Below are 20,996 nucleotides of genomic sequence, written 5' to 3'. Positions count from 1 at the left end.
GAGATGTTCTAGACAAGAGGACAGAAATTCAAATTTTATTTTCAGTGTTAAGATGTCACATAAATTACCTCAAAATAGATTTTCTTAGCAGTTAGTTTTTGTGGTATTAAAACCAGTGGAGAAAAGTCGTCTATTATAATGTGGTTAAACCACTTAACAATATTTTTCATGCCAGAGCTATAGACTCTAAACTCATTTAAAAGATGACTCTGGGAAATCCAAGTGTTTCAGTCTGTAGAAAATAAAAGGTAAGTTTAAAATTCTAGATTGGAAGATAGAGAGGCTGTTCTTTAATCTTGAATCCCCTTGGGATGGGAAAATATTAGGAAGCAATAGCAGAGTATAAAGTTGAGGTTGGCAGAGGAGAGAAAGATTGTATGTAACTGAACTGTTCTGTTCCTATTTTTAAGTAAATAATTACTGAAATAATTAGTACAATGTCACATACCATTGTGTATTTTGTCTAGACTAAGCTGTGGAAAAGGAATGACTTTTTAATTCAGCTTTCCTTTTTTTTTTAATTGTTTTACCAGGTTTTGGTATTTACTTACGGCATATGTTATGAAAGCTGGTTTTAAAATTACTTTCAAGTATATCTGTAAATTTAGCACTTTTGCTCTGAAAACAGGAATGAAAAAATAGTTGGCACTTACTGTCCTCAGGTGAAATTTGTACCTTGCAAATTTCATGTATAAAATATATAGGCTTGAAGGATAATTTGTGTTCTTTGGGAATTGAAATTGTCAGCAGCATGTTAACTGGCAATAATACCTCAGTACTCTTTTGCTTCTTAGGGACTGAGTATCTGTTCCCTGAGGTAACCTGAGAGAATCAGTTACATATAGCACTGTTAATTTTTCAACTGAGCCAGGGATTCTATCTCACTGACTTTTTCTGTTTAGTGTGCAGTGCTTTGATCTAACAAATCTAAAGTCTAAACATATTTGAAAAACATTTATAAGACTTGAACATTAAAAGTTTTGATTAATAGCCAAAGTCAATGTATTAAGGTAGAGCAACTCTGTTGTATGCCTCTTCGTTATCCAAGAGGATAGTGTATCATGTGGATATAAGTGAACAGTGTACAGGGATACAGTGCTTACTCTCTATCCATAGCTTCCACCCCTCAAACAGCATCTCAGACAGGATAACAGGTTACGTGCTTTTCCGGGTAATATGTTTTAGATCAGTGGTCCCCAACCTTTGGCACCAGGAACTGGTTTTGTGGAGGACAATTTTTCCACAGTGGGATTGGAGGGGGATGCTTTTGGGATGATTCAAGTGTTTTACATTTATTGTGCCCTTTATTATTATTACATCAGCTTCACTTAAGATCATCAGGCATTAGATCCTGGAGGTTGGGAACCCCTGTTTTAGATAATTAGCTGCCTTGGGATGCTATATGTTTTATAGTATATCATAAGTTTAATTTTCATAAAGAGGTTATAATTATATGTATAGATTACCTGTTAAATTATGTCTGAGAATAGTAGAATCCCACTTTTTAGAAGGAGGAGAGTAGGGAAGTCGTTAAAAATATGTTTTCAACTTTGGTAGATGACTTATCTTAGAATCAAAGAGTTGAAGGACTTTTCCTGATAAAGGAGGAAAGATCCATAGCTTAACCAACCCTGGTATTTTAAGCACTTTGATAACTCTTTGGCAACATATTTCAGTATAATTTTTGACCCAGGTATTGAATCATGAGCTAAATTTTTGATTTTTAAAAATTTTATTTAACCTTAGAAGCCCTTCAAACAAAATCTTATAGACAAGCACAATATATATTAGGTCAAAATGTCTGGTTCAGGTCAGGGTAGAATTTGGGGGTAGGGAGGGGTTTTGCCCAGTTGCTATCTATATATATATATATATATATATACATACATTCCCTCCCTCCCCCTCTACTCCCCTTCCCACCCCACTAGTAAATGGAATGTACATAAAAGACCTTTTTAAGAAATTTATGTAGTTGCTTATGTTTACTTTCTATACTGGATTGGCAAACTTTAGTGAAAGGCCACATAGTAAGTAATTTAGGCTTTGCAGGCCACGTGTTTCCTGTTGCAGTTGCTCAGCTCTGCTCTTGTAGCACCAGAGCAGCTATAGACATATAAATGAATAAACATGGTTTTCTTCCAATAAAACTTAGTTTATGGGTACTGAAATATGAAGTTCATATAATTTTCATGTGTCACAATATCTTGTTCAGGATGTGATTTTTTAGCTTACTTACAGGAGTAAAGTATTAAAAAAAAAAAAAAAAAAGGCCCAGTTTCAGGGCTTGCTTTCCTGTACTTGGTTTTACATTTAGGTACCAAAATACCCAAACATCTTACATTAGTCTTCATTAACACTCCCATTTGTGTTTGTAATCATCTTATTTAAAAATAGCAAGATTGAAAATATCCTTTCAGGGCTGTTTGAAGAATATCTGACATTAGTTGGGTTTATAATTAAAGAAGAAGGGGCACAGTTTGCTGGTGAAGGTGGGATGGGTGGTAAAGGATGGGACATTCTTAAGACTCAGGTTGTTGACTGCAGAAAGAATTCGGACCAAAGAGATCTGTGAGCTTTCCAGTTACCAAAGAGAAACATGTGAAGACTATAGGAAACAATGTTTTTCTTTGGAAAAGCACTTGCAGCAAAAAAGATTTCTTATTGTCATCTATTAAGTTGGTGCAAATGTAATTGCGGTTTTGAACTGAATTTCAAATCATTATAACCAGGTTCAAACACATCTTTTGACAACAATAGAAGCTGTTATAATCAACCATTTTTGGCAACGACAGATAAGTTTGTTTATTCCTGTAGCATAAAAATCCATGCTTCCGGATTCGATGAAGGCTTGGAAAGCATGTTCTGCCTTCTACTGGTTATGGAAGCATTTTCCCTGCAAAAAGTTGACGAGATGCTTGAAGAAGTGGTAGTTGATTGGCAGGAGGTCAGGAGAATGTGGCAAATAAGGCAAAACTTTGTGCCTAATTCATTCAACGTTTGAAGCGTTGGTTGTGTGATGTGTGGTTGGGCCCTTTCTGTTGACCAGTGCCAGCTGCAGGCATTGCAGTTTTTGGTGCAATCAATTTGCTGGGCATACTTCTCAGATGTAACGGTTTTGCTGGGATTCAGAAAGCTGCAGTGGATCAGATGGTCAGCAGGCTACCAGATAGCGACCATGGCCCTGTTTTGGTCCAAGTTTGACCTGGGAAGTGCTTTGAAGCTATTTCTTAGTCCATCTACTGAACTGGTTGTCACCAGTTGTCATTTAAAATCCACTGTTTGTCATAATTCACAATTGCATTGAGAAATGGTTGTTGTGTAAGAGATGATGACACTTCAAAATGGTTTTTTTGATTTGCGGTCAGCTTATGAGGCATCCACTTATCAAGCTTTTTCACCTTTCCAGTTTGCTTCAACTGCCTAGTAATCATAGAATGGTCAACATTGAGTTCTTCAGCAACTTCTCATGTAGTTGTAAGAGGATCAGCTTCGATGATCCTCGCAGTTGGTCGTTGTCAACTTCTGATAGCCAGCCACACACTCCTCATCTTCAAGGCTCTCATTTCCTTTGCAAAATATCTTGACCACCTCTGCACTAATGTGTTCATTAGCAATTCCTGGGCCACATGCATTGTTGATGTCGTGCGTTGTCTCTGCTGCTTTATGACACATTTTGAATAAGAAAATTGCCCGAACTTGCCTTTTGCCTAACATCATTTCCCTAGTCTAAAATAAATGTAAAATAGACATCAAATAATAAGTCAATTAGCAAAAAAAAGTGAGAAATGTGCATTAAAATGATGTGTAACATAATCACATTTATTTATTTGTGAGTATTACAGTATCAAATAGCAAAGTTCAACAATGCAAAACCACAATTATTTTTGCACCAACCACATAAAATGCCACTGACCTTCTAGTGTACTAGAAGCTTAAAGCCATAATTTTTCTCAGTGTTTTTAACTTTATCATTGCAGTGAATGCATTGTAAAATTACTAAAACTAGATAATCATTTTCCATTATTAGTATGTCATCACATTAAGTAGTTTTTTAGGCTTTAACATCTCAAGTCTCAAAAAGTTACCTTGAATTTTTAATGTTCTTAAAAGAGTTTTTGAATAGCTTGCTTGGAAATGTGCATGTGTGCTAGTGATAGTCCAGACAGTGCTGCCCAATAGAAATATAATGTGGGTCAGCAGGGAGCTACAGATGTAATTTAAAATTTTTTAGTAGCTACATTAAAAAAAGAAGTGAAGTTAATTTTAATAATAAATTTTATTCTAATATATCAAAAATATATTATTAGTATAGAAATTGAGATATTGCACATTCTTTTTTTCATACGAAGACGTTGAAATCCATTTTGTATTTTATGTTTAGAGTACATGTCAGTTTAGGTTCTCCATATTTCAGAAGATCAACAAACAGCTGCATATAGCTAATAAATGCTGTATTGGACAGTGCAGCTCTAGAATGATAGATTCTTGGTCTTCTGAAATGTTGATAAGTACTGAATCCAGAAAGCCTTTTTACCACACCTATATGGAATGGGAGGAAATAGAACATAAATACTGAAACTTCCCTGTGGTTCAGTGGTTAGGACTTCTCCTTCCAATGTAGGCGGTACAAGTTCATCTCTGGTTGGGGAGCAAAGATCCCACATGCCTTGTGACTGAGAAGCCAAAACAAAACAGAAACAAAAAAGATTTTTAAAATGGTCCACATCAAAAAGATCTTAAAAAAAAAGAACAAATAGAGCTACTGTTGAGAAATGGGATCTAAATCCACTTGAGTCATTTATGTTTGGAATTAATATTAGTCTGGCGTGCTGCAGTCCATGGGGTCACAAAGAGTCGGACACAACTGAGCAACTAAACTGAACTGAATGTTGGTCTTCATATCCAAAAAATTACATTCTGGACTACTGGTATGAAAAATCAAACATAGTTTTTTTAAGAACTAATCTTTTTCAACTTTAGCTACGTTGCTTTTTCTCTCTGGGTATTGAGTTTTCTGAGAATAAAAATTCCTGTATTCACCTGTAACTTTTGGAAGTTTTAGTCCTTGAATATAGATATATTTGGAGTTCTAAAAATTAAATTTTGGAAATAGAGATTCTGTCGAAGAACATTTTCTTTCTTGGCAAGCACCTGAAATTAAATCTGATTGTCTTCTCTGAGTATGTAATGCTGTAACAGTGAAGGAACACTCAGTCTACCCTTGAGTAGGCTTCTCGTCATTTTGAACCTGGGACAACCATTTCTGTAGTTGAGTCAAGAATATACAGTTGATTTTCTTATGCAGGGGACACTCAGTCATACATTTGAGTATGGTTATATTATGTCTCTAGTAAATACCTCTACTTCTTTACTTTAAAACATTCTTCAGGAATTCTTTGTGTGTACAGTTTTGCTTTTCCTGGGAAGAGAAAAAATTTGTTGTGGCAAACACCTTGACTCAGATGTTCATATGCCTTCGTGTCTTAATTTGCTAGTGAGGCCTTAGCTTAGTTTATAGAAAAGGGACTTGTAACTTGATTGTAGATTTGACAGAAAGATTCATAACCAAAGGCCTGTCTTCCATTAACTGATTTGGTAGTGGTACTATTTGAGGTTTGTTTACTGTATTTAATACAATGTTTCCTGGTAAGGAACTGTAATTAATTGAACTTGCTTAATAAGGAAAGAAAAGTGTTGAAATACTGGAAATTGAAAGAAAGCCCCACATAAAATCATAGATTATCTAGACCAGTGCTTCACTCACTGTAATATACATACGAACTCCTTGGGGATCTTACTAAAATGTAGATTCTGATTCAGTAGGTCTGGGTGTCCTTGCTTTTCTGAGACACTTCTAGGCTCTGCCTTTGTTGCTATTCTATAGACCACCTTTCAGATAGTAAGGATGTAGACCAGCAATCCCTAACCTTTTTGGTACCAGGGACTGACTTCATGGAAGACAATTTTCCGTGGACTGGGGATTAGAGGGATGGTTTGGGGATGATTGAAGTGCATTACATTTATTGTGTACTTTATTTCTAATCTAATGCTGCTGCTAATCTGACAGGAGGTACTGGTTGGGGATCCCTGGTGTAGACCCTTATTTTGTGAGAGAGGAAACAGAAGCCAAGGGAGAATTACTGACTGGTCTATGTTTTCAAGATTGATTAGTGATAGTTAAGACTATATATCCTGAGTCTCTTAATTTGAAGACTGGTACTTATTTAATATACTGTGTTTGAAGTGTTCAGCTGTTGAATTTTCAAAGTGCTCGGTAATGATGACTTAAGTTAAAATATTATTATATGGAGGAATAGGAGATTATAAACCTATTCAGATATTTATTTTATATCCCTTTATATTTTACAGGGAGTATGTCCTTTTTTTTTTCCCTTCTTATTTGTTCAAAGTTGTATTGCTGGCCAGAATAGATACTCCAGGAACTAGATGATGTATGAAATTGTGTATTTTCCCCCCATCGCAGCCAGATATGAACAGTTTGATTCTTGGTTAAGGTGACAGCAAAATAATTCAGTGGTATCTCTTCCAGCACTTAGTTGTGAAAAATTTCTATTTAAAAACAACAACAACAACTTTATCTTGGGTATTTTAATGTCCTGACATAGGAATATGGGCTTTATATTTTCACTACTTCTTTTATCATCATTTCTAATGATCATATGCTCATCTTTGAAGAAATCTGAGATATCTTGTTTCTAATAAGATTTTTAGCAGTTTAATCTCAGAACTCTGGCTTCCTTTCCCTAAAGAGTTAAGCAGTGATAAAAAGGCCATTTAGAAGTATGGGTTGACGGGAGGGCTTGGGTAATGTTCTGAAAGAGAGGTCTTAGATACTCAACAGGAAACTATGTACTTGAAAGACCTGAGCTTCTCTTTGTCTGCATAGCCTTGAAATAGGCTTATTCTCCTTTTTAGATTTCCTGGGTATCAAACAAAAATTAATAGCAAATTGAGATCTTGTGTCTATAACTGTATACCAGTTTCAAGGGAATTTTTTTTTTTAACATCAAGGTAGTTAGAATAGACTTAAAAAATTCTTTCTCATTTATTCAGAGGATTTTTCTCAGGATGGCTCAGAAAACCCATCTTGATGGCAGAGTTATTATTAAAGGGACATTAGTACATTGGAGAAGGAAATGGCAACCCACTCCAGTGTTCTTGCCTGGAGAATCCCAGGGATGGGGGAGCCTGGTGGGCTGCTGTCTATGGGGTCGCACAGAGTCGGACACGACTGAAGCGACTTAGCAGCAGTACATTGGAATAGTTTCTTTGGTTATAGTAGAAGATGAGTAGTAGTAGAAAATTAGGTATCACTATCTGAAAACTTGTTGATTATTTTTATGTCCGTATCAGCACATGAATCTTAGAAGATAATATGGTTCAGTTAAGAGAAACAAACTTTTAATGTATGAATATTTAAAGAGTTCCTTGATAAGAGAATTTCTTATATAAAGCTATGCACGCAAGGGGCATTGACTTAATGGCAGTGGAAATTGCCAGTTAAAGTCATTTCTTGTGGAGTGTGTAGCATTCTGTCTCTGACATAGTCTCCTGATTGGTGTGCAGAGCACGGGTTGGCTTGAATTTCAGCAGTTCTGTGATGAGATCTAGCATATGCCAATTTAAAGTTATACTTTCTGCTAGCTCATTTTGCTAGGTATCTGAATGATTTGAATTTTTAAGACTGCTTTCATTCAGTCTCACTTTTGTGTGTATTTGTACCTCGCTTTTCCCCTCATCTCATAAAACCCACTGTTTGATATCACAGTAGAACATAGTGCTCGAGCTTTTTCCTCTCCCATTCTGTCAAAATTTTAACCTTGCTTTTTATTCTTCTAGGCCTTTTCCTTTTTCTCATATTTAACAAAAATATCCCCTTGGAAAGAACGTTTGCTCTAGTTTAGCATTCTTCCTGTTGTGTCTTCAGTTTAAGTTGATTTGAATAGTATCCCTTTGGCTTGGGGTTGGGAAGATTTTAAAGTAAGAGTATATTAGATAATGTTCTGTAATGCTCTTGAAAAGGCACCCTTGTGGAAATAGATCCTTGGGAAAACATTTAGGTGAAAACAACATTTTGAAGTCTATGAAATGAAATTTACTGGAAAGTTAGAGGTGCTACTGTTTCCTGGGCACTCTACTTGAGACAGTTAAGTGTAGATTGAGCCCAGGGCTCAGCACATTAGAGACTTAAGGAAGAAATCATTTCTTCAATTTTTCCTCTGCAGTGGTGGTGACCGCGGTGGCTTCAAAAATTTTGGTGGTAAGTGCTGAGTATCCCAAAATGTTTCAGTGGAAATGCTATATAAATCTAAAAGCCACCAATATCCCGCAGACGTAGTCTAAGCCCTTTCTTATTCTGTTGAGGCTGGTGTGTGTTGTGTGCTTTAAAACGTTATATACATATTTATCTCAAAATATTAAAAAGACAAAGTTGATCTCAAATAGTCCAATGGGTTTCTACACAGTGAATTTGCATGAGAGTCTGTGGTGACCAATGAATGAGACCGTCACTGGATTTTGTCAATAACGTTTTTTAATAAAGGTAGCTGACATGGTGTTTTAAAATTACTAGGGTTTTCCAATCAGCCTTCACAGTCAGAGCTTAACAAAAGTGATACTAGCATAACGCCAAAGTGGCTGGTGCCGTCTGGGACAAGCTTAAGGGCATATTGACATTCATCTTGATTTCTTAAACTTTTAATAAAACTTAGTTTATATATTTACTTTGTAAATCTGTGATGGTTACTTACAAGGATTTTGAAAGTATTGACTTTTCATGCCTTGGTTATTATTACTGTTTTAAATGATTTCTAATGAGTCGCCTTAAATAGCTTTCTTTTTCTTTCTCTTTTCTTTTCCCTTAGGTCACAGGGATTATGGACCCAGACCAGATGCTGGTAAGGTTTATAATAGTTTGTGACTTTGCCATTAAGGAAATCTTAGTTTTCCATTTTTTCAAAGGAAGAATATGTGTGTTTGGAAGAGTTAGGACAGGAGGAAGATTTGACTTGATAGTATTGCCAGAACCAGGAAGCTTCCCTTTTAAAGATGTTCCAGCAAGAAAAATTCAAGGGGTTTGGAAAGTTTGCTCAGGAAAATCACTCTTTGTGCTTTCCCCTGCTCCCTCCTCTTGCTTTTGTGAAGAAACACTTGATTTTGTATTGCTCATTAGCATTATTTATTTAGTGACTACAAATCAGGTACAAGAGGATTCGTATCATTGGGGAATTAGAAGTAGAATAGCTGTGTTGAAGAAAATATGTTGGATTAATAGTCTGCTTAATGGGCCTAAGAAACCTGAAATCATATATGAGAGAGTTGTCTTATTCTGCGCAGAGGTCACTAATTTCACATGCCTTTTTATTTTCAAATGAGGTTCATGGCTACCTGGAGCCTTTTGGAAGTTATGATTTAGATATTATTAAAAATTTGAGTTAAAATTTTTTAATATATATTGAAATCAGAACTTGGTTTTTATTAAGATCCAAAAGTACTCTATGTGGATGTCAGTTTCTGAATTATCTTTTGATGGACTGAATTTTTGTACATCTTTCTTACTTTGTTGTACTAATCCAAAAGTATGTGAGTAAGGTAAGGTGTGTGTCAAGGTGCCCCTAATTATCTCATGAGTATTAACATATTCTGGTTAAGGTACATAGATTACGTAAGAAGTCCACACTCCAGTATCATTTGTCTCTTATTTATACCCTCTGGTATATATAAAGCTTATTACAGTGAATGGGAAGTGAGCAATTCTGCTGGCTTGCTTGGAAGTCCAGAGTGTCAGATTCGGGGAATTTCTACCAGAAAGCCTTAAAAGTATTGATTAGCCAGAAAGAATTAAAGCCCTCCAAAGAAAGGAATGCTACTTTATACTGACTTTCTTCATCTCTTCCTGAGCTTGAGTCCTGTATCTGAATTTGAAGAGTAAGATTTATAAGATCTTCAAAGTGTGGACTTGAGCCACTTTTCATGAAGTTTAGTTGTAAGAATTGACCTACCAAACAATTACTGTGACCACTTTGTATGTTTATCATAAGAGGTTTCCTGTATTGGTCCTTCTTCCTTTTGGTCATAGAAATAGTTGAATATTGGACAATAAATTACTGTTCTTGGTTACTAAACAGGATATAGTTAAACCTAAGCAGTATATAAAATTAATCATATATATTTTTTTTCCTTTAGATTCAGAATCTGATAATTCAGATAACAACACAATCTTTGTACAAGGACTTGGGGAGGGTGTGTCTACAGATCAAGTGGGAGAGTTCTTTAAACAAATAGGAATCATCAAGGTGAGTTAGAAGTTGGCTTATGTTGCAAATCTCATAATTATTAACATTCTGGTTAAGATACATAGATAATGTAAGAAGTCCACACTCCAGTATCACTTGTCTCTTAAAATTCCCTGATGCATGTGTTCACCCCTGGCTGTAGGCCTTTGCTGAATTTGCTAAATGCATAAAGATTTTATTCCTTGCTTTGTGTTTACCTTTCCGCAGCCTTCCACAGCTTTGGTTTTCAATCTTAGTACTCTAAACATAGTCTCTGCCTACCTCTTAAAATTGTGAGAACCAAATGAAATTGTGTGAACATTTTTATATTCTGAAATACCAACATATGAAAACCCAAGTTATTACTAACAACTTTTTATGTTGGTATTTAATGTCTGCTATATATTTGCCCAATATAATAATGCTTTATTTCATAACTTTATTGTACTTAAGCGTCTTGTGCACTGTTTCATTAATAAATTTTCATCTTCAACTAGAAAGAGGCATTTAGAGCAGTGTTAGTAGATTTTAGCATTTGCCTGAAATCAGGTTTTTTTGGGTGTCTATGAAATTACTTGAATTTTTTTTCCGCCTCTTGGAGAGCAGACATTTCTTAAGAAATTAACACATGAAATATGTTAAAAAAATTATCATAGTTTTGAAAAGTAAAAATTCTTGTCTTCCACTCCCTTCTCAGCCAAATCCAGTGTGTACGCCTTATTGGTAATTTATTTGCTTGGTGAACGTTCTTCTTGTTTTTTTTTTTTTTTAGTTTTACAAGGTAAATGTTTATATGAAGCATTATGTTTATTTCTTTGTGGGTTTGAGGAAATTATATATGGATAAAACAGTATGACATGTATCATTTTTATAGTTTGCTTTTCACTTAATGTATTTTAGATTTTCCTTTTCAGAACCTACAGATAACTCCACTTTTATGTTAAGTTGGTAGTATTTATAGTATGGATATGTGAATTCCTTTAAAAAAATTAAGTTTTTAATTTTCTGTGTGGTTCATCACTTTTTCTTAAAATACTAACACCAGCTTGTTCGTTCCTCAGACAAATAAAAAGACTGGAAAACCAATGATAAATCTATACACAGACAAGGACACAGGAAAGCCAAAAGGGGAGGCAACAGTATCATTTGATGACCCTCCTTCAGCTAAGGCAGCCATTGACTGGTTTGATGGTATACCTCATTCATATACTTTCAGTGTGTGGTTTTGATAAATGTTTTCTGGTCTTGAAGTCAAAATATGTTCTGGTAGACAATGATTATCTTCATATTTACTTTTTTAGATATCCTGTTGAGAATACAGGCCAGAATTCTTATGTACCTGTAGAAGTGAGATGAACTGTTTCTTTGTCTAAAATATTTCCTAATGTCATCCTTTGTGCTTGAGGCCACCCTCATAGAAATGTGAAGGGTTGGCCTGGTTAACTATAGTCTTTTAAAATTTAGGTTAATTTCCCTTCAAATACAATGTTAATATGTAGTAGAAGACTTGTACAATAAGACTTTTTTTCCCCTGAAAATAAGAAAATATTAAAAAGTAGAAGAAAGGAGTAAAGCTTCCATAGTCTATATAGAGAAAACTATTGGTATTTCTTCCAGCTTTTTAAAATGTATTTTAAAAATAGTTTTATCATTCTACTCCAAATGTAGTTTTGTCTCATGCTTTTATTTCCTTGATGTCTTACCATTTATTGTTTTTGTTGTACCTTATAATGGGGCTTCCCAGGTGGCACTAGTGGGGAAGAACCCACCTGCCATTGTAGGAGAATAACACTGCATGCTTTCTGTAGTTTATGAGCTAGGCACAGTTCTAAGAACTTTATGTGCATTAACTCAGATCTTCACAGTAACCCTGTTAGTTTTTTTTTTATTGCTTTTATTACCATCTTACAGATGATGAAACTCAGGCAGAGAGATAAGTAATTTCCAAGATCACAGAAGAAGTGTAGAGTTAGGGCTCAAATTCAGGCAGTTGGGCTGCACTGTCTCTGAAGAAGTAAATTGTGTCTGATTGATAGGCACATGTGGTTTCTCCCAGTTCCAAGATTATTGCACCTGTGTCTTCCAATACATAGTTGCATTTTAATCTTTTGCTCTGCTGCTGCTGCTGCTGCTACTAAGTCGCTTCAGTCGTATCCAACTCTGTGACCCCATAGACGGAAGCCCACCAGGCTCCCCTGTCCCTGGGATTCTCCAGGCAAGAACACTGGAGTGGGTTGCCATTTCCTTCTCCAATGCATGAAAGTGAAAGAGAAGTCGCTCAGTCGTGTCCGACTCTTAGCGACCCCATGGAACTACAGCCTACCAGGCTCCTGCATCCGAGGGATTTTTCTAGGCAAGAGTACTGGAGTGGGGTGCCATTGCCTTCTCCGAATCTTTTGCTCTAAGCACATCTTATCCTCTCGCCTTTGAAAAGCCAGGTCCATCCTCCCTCACTTCTCTGTTTCATAGTTTCTGTGACTCATAAAACTATTTAGCTTATAATAGGTTAAAACAGTTACTGTGTCTTTCCCTCATAGGGCAAATGAGCCTCTTAACAGAAACTCCATAGTTCAGATCTTAATTACCAGGTCTTTGTAGAGCTTTTAAAATATTTATCCATGGTTTGTTTCCTATGTCAAAGAGCTTGCTATACCATTTGACACTGTGGAAGGTTGCCAGTCACAGCAATTAGAGTTTGCTGAGGGGGCTAAGACTCCTAGATTTATAACTATTTTATGAATCCTTGGGCACCTTTTTCTGATATGTCTGTTCTCTTGTTTAATATATAAAGTGAAAAGGCTAATTTTTGTCTCCAAGGCCCTGGGACAGCAGAATATGTGCATATGTACATGCATATAAATTCACAAATGCACACATTATTTTTAAAGATAACTACTTAAGATGGTACCAACAGTATATCGTAAAAATTGAGTTTCCTTTCTACCTTTTCACCTACTGAGAGTTAAGCAACAATAGGCAGTGTATAAATAGGCATATGTGTGCATATGCATGCATGCACACACACACACACACTCATTCCCTTAAAGAAAGAAATGGTAGCATACTACATTCATTGGCTTTCATGTAAAAATGATTAGACATGAGCTTTTTTTTGCTCAGTAAGAAATGACTGTCTCCCAGTGGCAAATTTGTTCTATTCAGTAGATTGTGTCATATTTTAGTACCTTGACTCTTGAACGCTACTGTGTTTGAATTTCTGTGAGAACGTGTGAGTTATTTCTCTGAAATTAAAAATTTCCGAGGCAGTTTTATATTTTGTTAAGAGGTGGAAATGTGGAGTAGCATTTCTTCAAAACTTTTTTTTTTTTTTAAGGAAAAGAATTCCATGGCAATATCATTAAAGTGTCCTTTGCCACCAGAAGACCTGAATTCATGAGAGGAGGTGGAAGTGGAGGTGGGCGACGAGGTAAGATTCTTGTTCACAGGCTTGGGTATTACACAAAGGGTTAGATTTTCTGTCTTAAAGTGAGATACAGAAAGATAAGTAAAGTGTTATAACAACTAAGAAAGGATGGAAAAAGGTTCTAGAAATCCCTTTGGAAAGCTGTATAATGCAGTTTGTTTCAGTTGGAAATTAGGAGGCAATTTAACTGATTCCTAATTTGGTAGTTAATCTGACCTGTTTGTGAGTTCCCTGATACAGTTACTGCCAACTTGTTTATTTCTGTTGTGTCTTAATTTCTTAAATTTGGAATATGTCTTCTCACCTTATCTTTATCACTGAGATTCTCAAACTGAGGAGGGTACTGTAGAAATGAAGTTTCTTAGTGCATTATTTGAACTATAATGTGCACCTTGGAGCTTCTTCCATATTTCCTGTGTTGACTGAATAAGTAAAACCCCAAATCAAAGAATCATGGAGTTCTGCCATAAGAGGTTAATTTGGGGGGAGCAGCCCAGTTATTGATGAACACGTAGTTTTTTTCATCTGATGCTTTTCCTCTGCTTTGTTAATACCTGCTACTGATTCTTCCCTCCTCCTTATTTACCCCAGGCCGTGGAGGATATAGAGGTCGTGGAGGCTTTCAGGGGAGAGGTGGAGACCCCAAAAGTGGGGACTGGGTTTGCCCTAATCCGTAAGTATCCCGTTTATTTTGGTGGATGTAGGAGTTGGGATTGGATTTGGAAGGTGCAAGAGGGGGTTCTGAATCCATTGGAAACAGTTGAGCATTTTATTTTCCTTCTTTCTTAGGTCATGTGGAAATATGAACTTTGCTCGAAGGAATTCTTGCAATCAGTGCAATGAGCCCAGACCAGAGGACTCTCGTCCCTCAGGAGGAGGTGGGTCAGCCTTAATGGCATCTGCTTCTAATCTTCTGACTAGCATTAAGGAGGCTTTCCATGATTCTGCTGGCCTTACTGGTTTTCATTTCCACCTGCAGATTTCCGGGGAAGAGGCTACGGTGGAGAGAGGGGCTACAGAGGCCGTGGGGGCAGAGGTGGAGACCGAGGTGGCTACGGTGCAGACAGAAGTGGGGGTGGCTATGGTGGAGACAGAAGTGGTGGTGGCTACGGAGGAGACAGAAGTGGGGGTGGCTATGGTGGAGACAGAAGTGGGGGTGGTTATGGTGGGGACCGAGGAGGTGGCTATGGTGGGGACCGTGGTGGGGGCTATGGAGGAGACCGAGGAGGCAACTATGGAGGAGACCGAGGTGGCGGCTATGGTGGAGACCGAAGTGGCGGCTATGGTGGAGACCGTGGCGGCAGTTATGGTGGAGACCGAAGTGGCGGCTATGGTGGAGACCGAGGCGGAGGCTATGGAGGAGACCGAGGAGGCTATGGAGGAGACCGAGGAGGCTATGGTGGAGACCGAGGAGGCTATGGAGGAGACCGAGGAGGCTATGGTGGAGACCGAGGAGGCTATGGAGGAGACCGAAGTGGGGGGGGTTATGGAGGAGACCGTGGTGGTAGCGGAGGCTACGGTGGGGACCGAAGTGGAGGCTATGGAGGAGACAGGAGTGGTGGCGGCTACGGAGGAGACCGAGGTGGAGGCTATGGAGGAGACCGAGGTGGCTATGGAGGCAAAATGGGAGGAAGGTGAGTATTAGAATGTATTCACTAATGTTTCTACCTCACTGCTCCTAGATTTTAGAATCTAAGCCCCTTTCATCACATTTTCTTCTTGTCCAGTTTTTTATGACTTGAATTTCCCATTGTCAGCTCTTTCAGTTAGGATGGAGAAGATCCATTTAGTTCCCTACTTAGTAATTTCCAAAATTTATTTTGTTTTGGAAATTCTTGAGATCTTTATATTTGAATAATGTATGATAGGTGTGTGTATTCTTAAAGCTAAAGATAGTCGAGATTGAGAGATGATTTGAAACTGTGTAAATCAGGGATTCTTAATCTGAGGGGCAAGCATACCTTTTATAGGGGTGTGCTTTTTCAGTCACATGTGCTACCTTGCAGCTGTTTCTTTGGAGATTGTTGCACTTTTTCCAGATTAAAAATCACTGGTGGTACTGATGGGAGTGTGCGATGCACGTGTAAGTGTAGAGGCATAAAGAGTTGAGTAACCAGTGATGCAAAATAATTTCAATTACTGTACTAAGCTTCTCTATGTCAGAAACAGTATAGGGCAGCCAGAATTAGTATAGCATAGAGTTAAGAGCACAGAGTTTGGAGACAGACTATCTTCTTTGAAATCCTGGCCCCACCACTTATTATTAGCTGTGTGACTTAAAGTAAGTTACTTAACTCTTTAGAGCATTATATTCTCATCTGTAAAATAGGGCTAATGGCATTTAGCCCTATTTTGTGGAGTTGTATTAGATTATATTACAGCTGGCCATGATAATCACTGAATAATTGTTACCTATTAGTAATGATCATCTACTGAATACTTCTTGCTGCCAAGTCGCTTCGGTCGTGTCCGACTCTGTGCGACCCCATGGACTGCAGCCTACCAGGCTTCTCCGTCCATGGTATTCTCCAGGCAAGAACACTGGAGTGGGTTGCCATTTCCTTCTCCAACTGAATACTTCTTAGTGTGTGGCAAATTGTGTGTAACTGTCTTTGTATACTGGAGTTCCAGTCCCTCTGTCAACCCCAGGAGTAGATGTACTTTCCATTTTATGGAATAAGAAATGTTAGGTAACTTTTCCAAGATCATATAATAAGTGGCAGATCCAGAATTCTTACATGAATGTGTTTGCTTGCTTATTCCAGTAATCTACTCTCTTTAGAGTGCTGGAATGGCAAGGTCTCCAACCTGAAATACCACAGTGGTTTAGTCTTTATTCTAGATGAAAAAATTTTTAAGAGAATTAGTCACAGCAAAGCTTCTAGGAACTTTGTGTGTCTTAAAGCTGATAAATTAGACATATAGTAAGCACCTTCTAGAAGTAGAGAAATACACTAGGCATATTGTCATCCTTATAGAAATTTGTCAAGCAGATGCTAGTCAACAGCATCCTAAAGAAGGGTCTGATGCTCCCTCTTGGTAGAAAATTAGAATTTAGTCTGGCTCTTTATTTTTCATTCCTAGAAACGACTACAGAAATGATCAGCGCAACCGACCATACTGATGACTGTTTTGAATGTTCCTTTGTCTCTGACAAGATCCATAGAGAAATTGCCAGAGTTTGCCTGCTGCTTTCCTCGTGGCCTCTTCTTGGGTAGTGAAATTAAGTGACATTTGAATTTTTATTTGGGTGGGAGGGTGGGGACAGTTTTTCTTTTAGAAATGTCAGTTGAAATATCCCCCTTTAGGTTCCAGCCTTCTCCTTCTCAACTCTTGAAGCTAAGTGCGTTGTAAAATATTGCCAAAATGGAAAGTGTTTTGTAATACTGCAATAAAGAATGCTTGTTTTGTGGACTTTTGTACATTAGTGCATTGTTTGGTCACACGTAGGGTGCAGTTGCAGCAGACTTGAACCCTAAAGAATTAGGAAATGAATTCTACTTCATGAAATTAAAATGTTACTTCCAACAATATTTATTGATCTCCTACTCCGTTAAAAATAGTAGTTTCCAAGCATGACTGTGTGTCTGAACCACCCGAGGAGGTTGTAAAAATTCCAAATATCCTAGGCCTCATCCCAGGTCTGCTGGATTAGAAACTGGTGGGATGTGGGGAGGTAGAGCTGGGAATCTTATTTTAAGATCACCAGGTAATTTTGATATAGTTAGTTGACAGCTGAGTATCATTTATTTAGGGGAGTGTTCTAGATGCTGGGAATATGGAGGTACAAGAGCTGTGTAGAAGAGTTAGGGTTTGACAAGCCAGGGTTAAGATACCAATGTACAGAGCATGTTATTTGACATTCTTTACAATATTCTATCCTTACCAAGGATAAGGCACTGCATCAATGCTGGACATACTGCTCATCAAGCAAACAGATAGCGTATAGTTTGATAAGGGCCACAGTAAGAATAAATGCAAGGTGCTTTGATGGCTGGTTGAAAGGATACTTAACTGATCAGGTGGGGTTGGGAAGGCTTGATGAGTATTGAAAGAAGACTAGGAAATTGGTTAAAGTAAAGAGGCTGGGGTGAGGAAATGATGTTCCAGCAGAAAACTGACATGAATAAATCAAAGAGTTAACAGAAAGAAGAACAGGGTATTTACTTGAAAACTGTATGATTGTAATTGGAAGAAGGAATTTAAGAATGGGCATGCAAAAGTTAAGATGGAGAGGTAAACCAGCTCCATGATAAGGTCCTTCCATTTCGTTTTCCCCATGCCTCCATATGGAGGCGTCATTAAAACATTTTAAGCAGGGGAGTGGCCTGACCTGAGTGGCATCAACGGAAAATTCTGGCTGCCTTGTAGAGAGGTTGGACTGGAGACAGAGTGGTACACCAGGTGAGAGATGATACTGGTCTGAGCTCAGATAGTGACTGGACAAGGAGGTAATAAATTTGAGAAATGAAGGGGGGAATTTGACGAGATTTGGCTGGATGTCAGAAGTAGTGGGCGGTGAAGGCAATGGCAACCCACTCCAGTACTCTTTCCTGGCAAATCCCATGGACGGAGGGGCCTGGTAGGCTGCAGTCCATGGGGTTGTGAAGAGTCGGACAGGACTGAGCGACTTCACTTTCACTTTTCACTTTCATGCATTGGAGAAGGAAGTGGCAGCCCACTCCAGTGTTCTTGCCTAGAGAATCCCAGGGACGGGGGAGCCTGGTGGGCTGCCGTCTCTGGGGTCACACAGAGTCGGACACGACTGAAGCGACTTAGCAGCAGCAGCAGGCTCCCTCCCCCTACAGTCTTGCACCTCTAAAAACCATTTTTCATAAAGTAGCCAACAGTATTATATGTCATGTCTCTTTAAAGTCCTTTCAGTGACCTCCTATTGTATGTAGGCTATAAATTCCTTACCTTGGCTTACAAAGCCCTGTGTGATCTGGCCTTTGTCTCTGCCACCTCATTATAGAACATTTATCCATATTAGCCTTCCTTAACCACTGCAGTCCTAGTTCTTAAAGGTACCAAACGTGCTTCTGTATATGGTTTGTCTCGGATTCTCTTTCCTCATGCTTACCTGGCTGACTGCTTCTCACCACAATGTTGGGTCACATCCCACCCTCCCTCCTAGGTCTTTGCTGGCCTTCCTATGTACAATACTTCCAGTCACACTAACATCACCTCTTGTAATGTCATCATAGTACTTAGCACTATGTGAAATCTTTTTGTGGTTAATTTTTCTCCATTAGAATGTAAGCTCCAGGAGAGTAGGGAACCTCTTCTTTTGATCACTGTTCTACCCGATTACCTAGAACAGTGTCAGACACAGAATAGGTAGGTACTCAATAAATACTGACTAAATGAATCTATTACAGATTTGAGTCATTAATGTATAAATGGTAATTAAAGGGATGAAGTGGATATGGATAAAGCAAGACAGTAGTGGTTTTTCCATTCTCAGTGAATGCTAGAATTAGCTAGAAACTTTTTTACAAGGCGAAAGATGTCTGGGCTCCAATCCAAAACAATGGAATCTAAGAGGCCTGGCACATTTAAAAATCAAAAGCTGCATTTGATTCTGATGGTTTTGGAGACTAGAGAGAAGAGCCTAGGATGAAACCTTGAGAAATACCAACATCTAAAAGATAATAGAAGATATGGAAGCAGACTGAATGACCAGTGAGGTGTCTGTGGAACCCAGGGGAAGAGTGGATTTCAAGGAGAAAAACTACTGATGTCAAGTGCTCGAGTTGGCCAAGCTGTATAAAGACCAGGGGCTTTCCTGATAGCTCGGCTGGTAAAGAATCCGCCTGCAAGGCAGGAGACCCCGATTCGATTCCTGGGTCGGGAAGATCCCCCTGGAGAAGGGATAGGCTACCCAATCCAGTATTGGGCTTCCCTTGTGGCTCAGCTGGGAAAGAATCTGCCTGCAATGCCGGAAACCTGGGTTCAGTCATACCTGGCTTCGATTCCTGGGTTGGGAAGATCCCCTGGAGAATCTTACTACCCACTCTAGTATTCTGGCCTGGAGAATTCCATGGACTTCTGGCCTGGAGTATGTAGTCCATGGGGTCGCAAAGAGCCGGACTTTGACTTTCACTATAGGAAGCATTCGTTGTTGATAGCAACATGGAGTTGTAAATTATCTTTGCACAGGATTTCTCAACCTTGGTGCTACTCACATTTTGGGTTGGATAATTCTTTGTTGTGAGGGGCCCTCCTGTACTTGGTAGGATGTTTAGCTGCCTCCCTGCCCTCTACAAGACACCAGTAGCAGTCCCCAGTTGTGACAACCAAATGTGTCTCTGGACATTACCAAATGCCCCTGGCTGGTGGGGGCAGGAGGGTGGGGAGGAATTTCTGAGAATCACTGCCTTAGCAAAAGTGGTTTTGGTAGAAAATTGAACCCAAAGGGTAATAAATAATTATTTATAATTAAATAATTTAAACTTTAAATAATTTATAATTAAATAATAGAGAAATGGAGACAGGTGATGTGAACGACGATTTAAAAACTTTGGTTATGAAGGGTGGTTAGAAATAGGATGAGGTAAGAAGGGGCGACATGACCAGGGTATGGGTTTTTATCTTTATTAAGATGGATGGGAATTGATTATGTTTATGCACTACTTGGAAGGAAGTGGGGATAATTGGTATTTAAATTCCTTGAAGGAATCGCCACACTGGAGGATTTTGCCTCAGGAGAGTGCTTCTTGCATTGTAATTGGAGGTAAGAATAAGTGCAGATGCTGATAAAAGTAACAGATGACTAACATTTGTTGGGAGCTTACTATGTACCAAGCTCTTAATAAGAAATTGGTGTGTGTTAACTCATTTAATTCTTGTAACAATGCTGTGAGGCAAAGAGGTATAGGGAAAAATACTCTTTGAATATGAAATCACAGGAGAGGTGAATGGTGTAAATGATTTTGATTGCTACTGGAAGGGCCTTTCAGAGGATACATTGAGGAACAGAGGCTCTGAAAGGTTAAGCAGCTTACCCAGTATCACATCTCTAGTTAAGTTACAGAGATCAGATACTAACTAGAGTATCTGGCCTTATGCCTGTGCTCTTAACTACTGTGTATAAGGATTCTTACAACAGAGATGGGAAGTATTTGGGGTAATTTTCATCTGATGTCTTTTTTTCCTCCCTGAAGAGAAATTGTAACGGTCTACTGAGAGTTGAGGAGGTAATGTGATAGAAAGTTTGAAGAGACTGTAGGAAATGTGACAAGAACAGAGAACGCTTGAAATAACTTGTAGGAAAT

At 38.2% G+C, this 20,996-nt stretch overlaps 1 protein-coding gene across 1 annotated transcript in view; it reads left to right on the top strand.

Annotated features, from left to right (window-relative positions):
• Positions 1 to 17,133, top strand: part of TAF15 (TATA-box binding protein associated factor 15) — a 30,074-nt gene extending 12,941 nt beyond the window's left edge. The window contains exons 8-16 of the mRNA XM_019981751.2: positions 8,247 to 8,281; positions 8,886 to 8,918; positions 10,207 to 10,316; positions 11,357 to 11,486; positions 13,630 to 13,722; positions 14,311 to 14,392; positions 14,509 to 14,597; positions 14,699 to 15,353; positions 16,804 to 17,133. Coding sequence (XP_019837310.2) covers positions 8,247 to 8,281; positions 8,886 to 8,918; positions 10,207 to 10,316; positions 11,357 to 11,486; positions 13,630 to 13,722; positions 14,311 to 14,392; positions 14,509 to 14,597; positions 14,699 to 15,353; positions 16,804 to 16,843 — 1,267 coding nt within the window. The 3' untranslated portion in view covers positions 16,844 to 17,133. The remainder of the gene's footprint in view (positions 1 to 8,246; positions 8,282 to 8,885; positions 8,919 to 10,206; positions 10,317 to 11,356; positions 11,487 to 13,629; positions 13,723 to 14,310; positions 14,393 to 14,508; positions 14,598 to 14,698; positions 15,354 to 16,803) is intronic.
• The last annotated feature ends 3,863 nt before the right edge of the window (positions 17,134 to 20,996 follow it).

This window comes from Bos indicus, chromosome 19, assembly GCF_029378745.1.
Source record: "Bos indicus isolate NIAB-ARS_2022 breed Sahiwal x Tharparkar chromosome 19, NIAB-ARS_B.indTharparkar_mat_pri_1.0, whole genome shotgun sequence".
Lineage (NCBI taxonomy): Eukaryota > Metazoa > Chordata > Mammalia > Artiodactyla > Bovidae > Bos > Bos indicus.
Note: the sequence above shows the minus strand (reverse complement) of the source record. Positions and strands in the feature narration are given on the sequence as shown.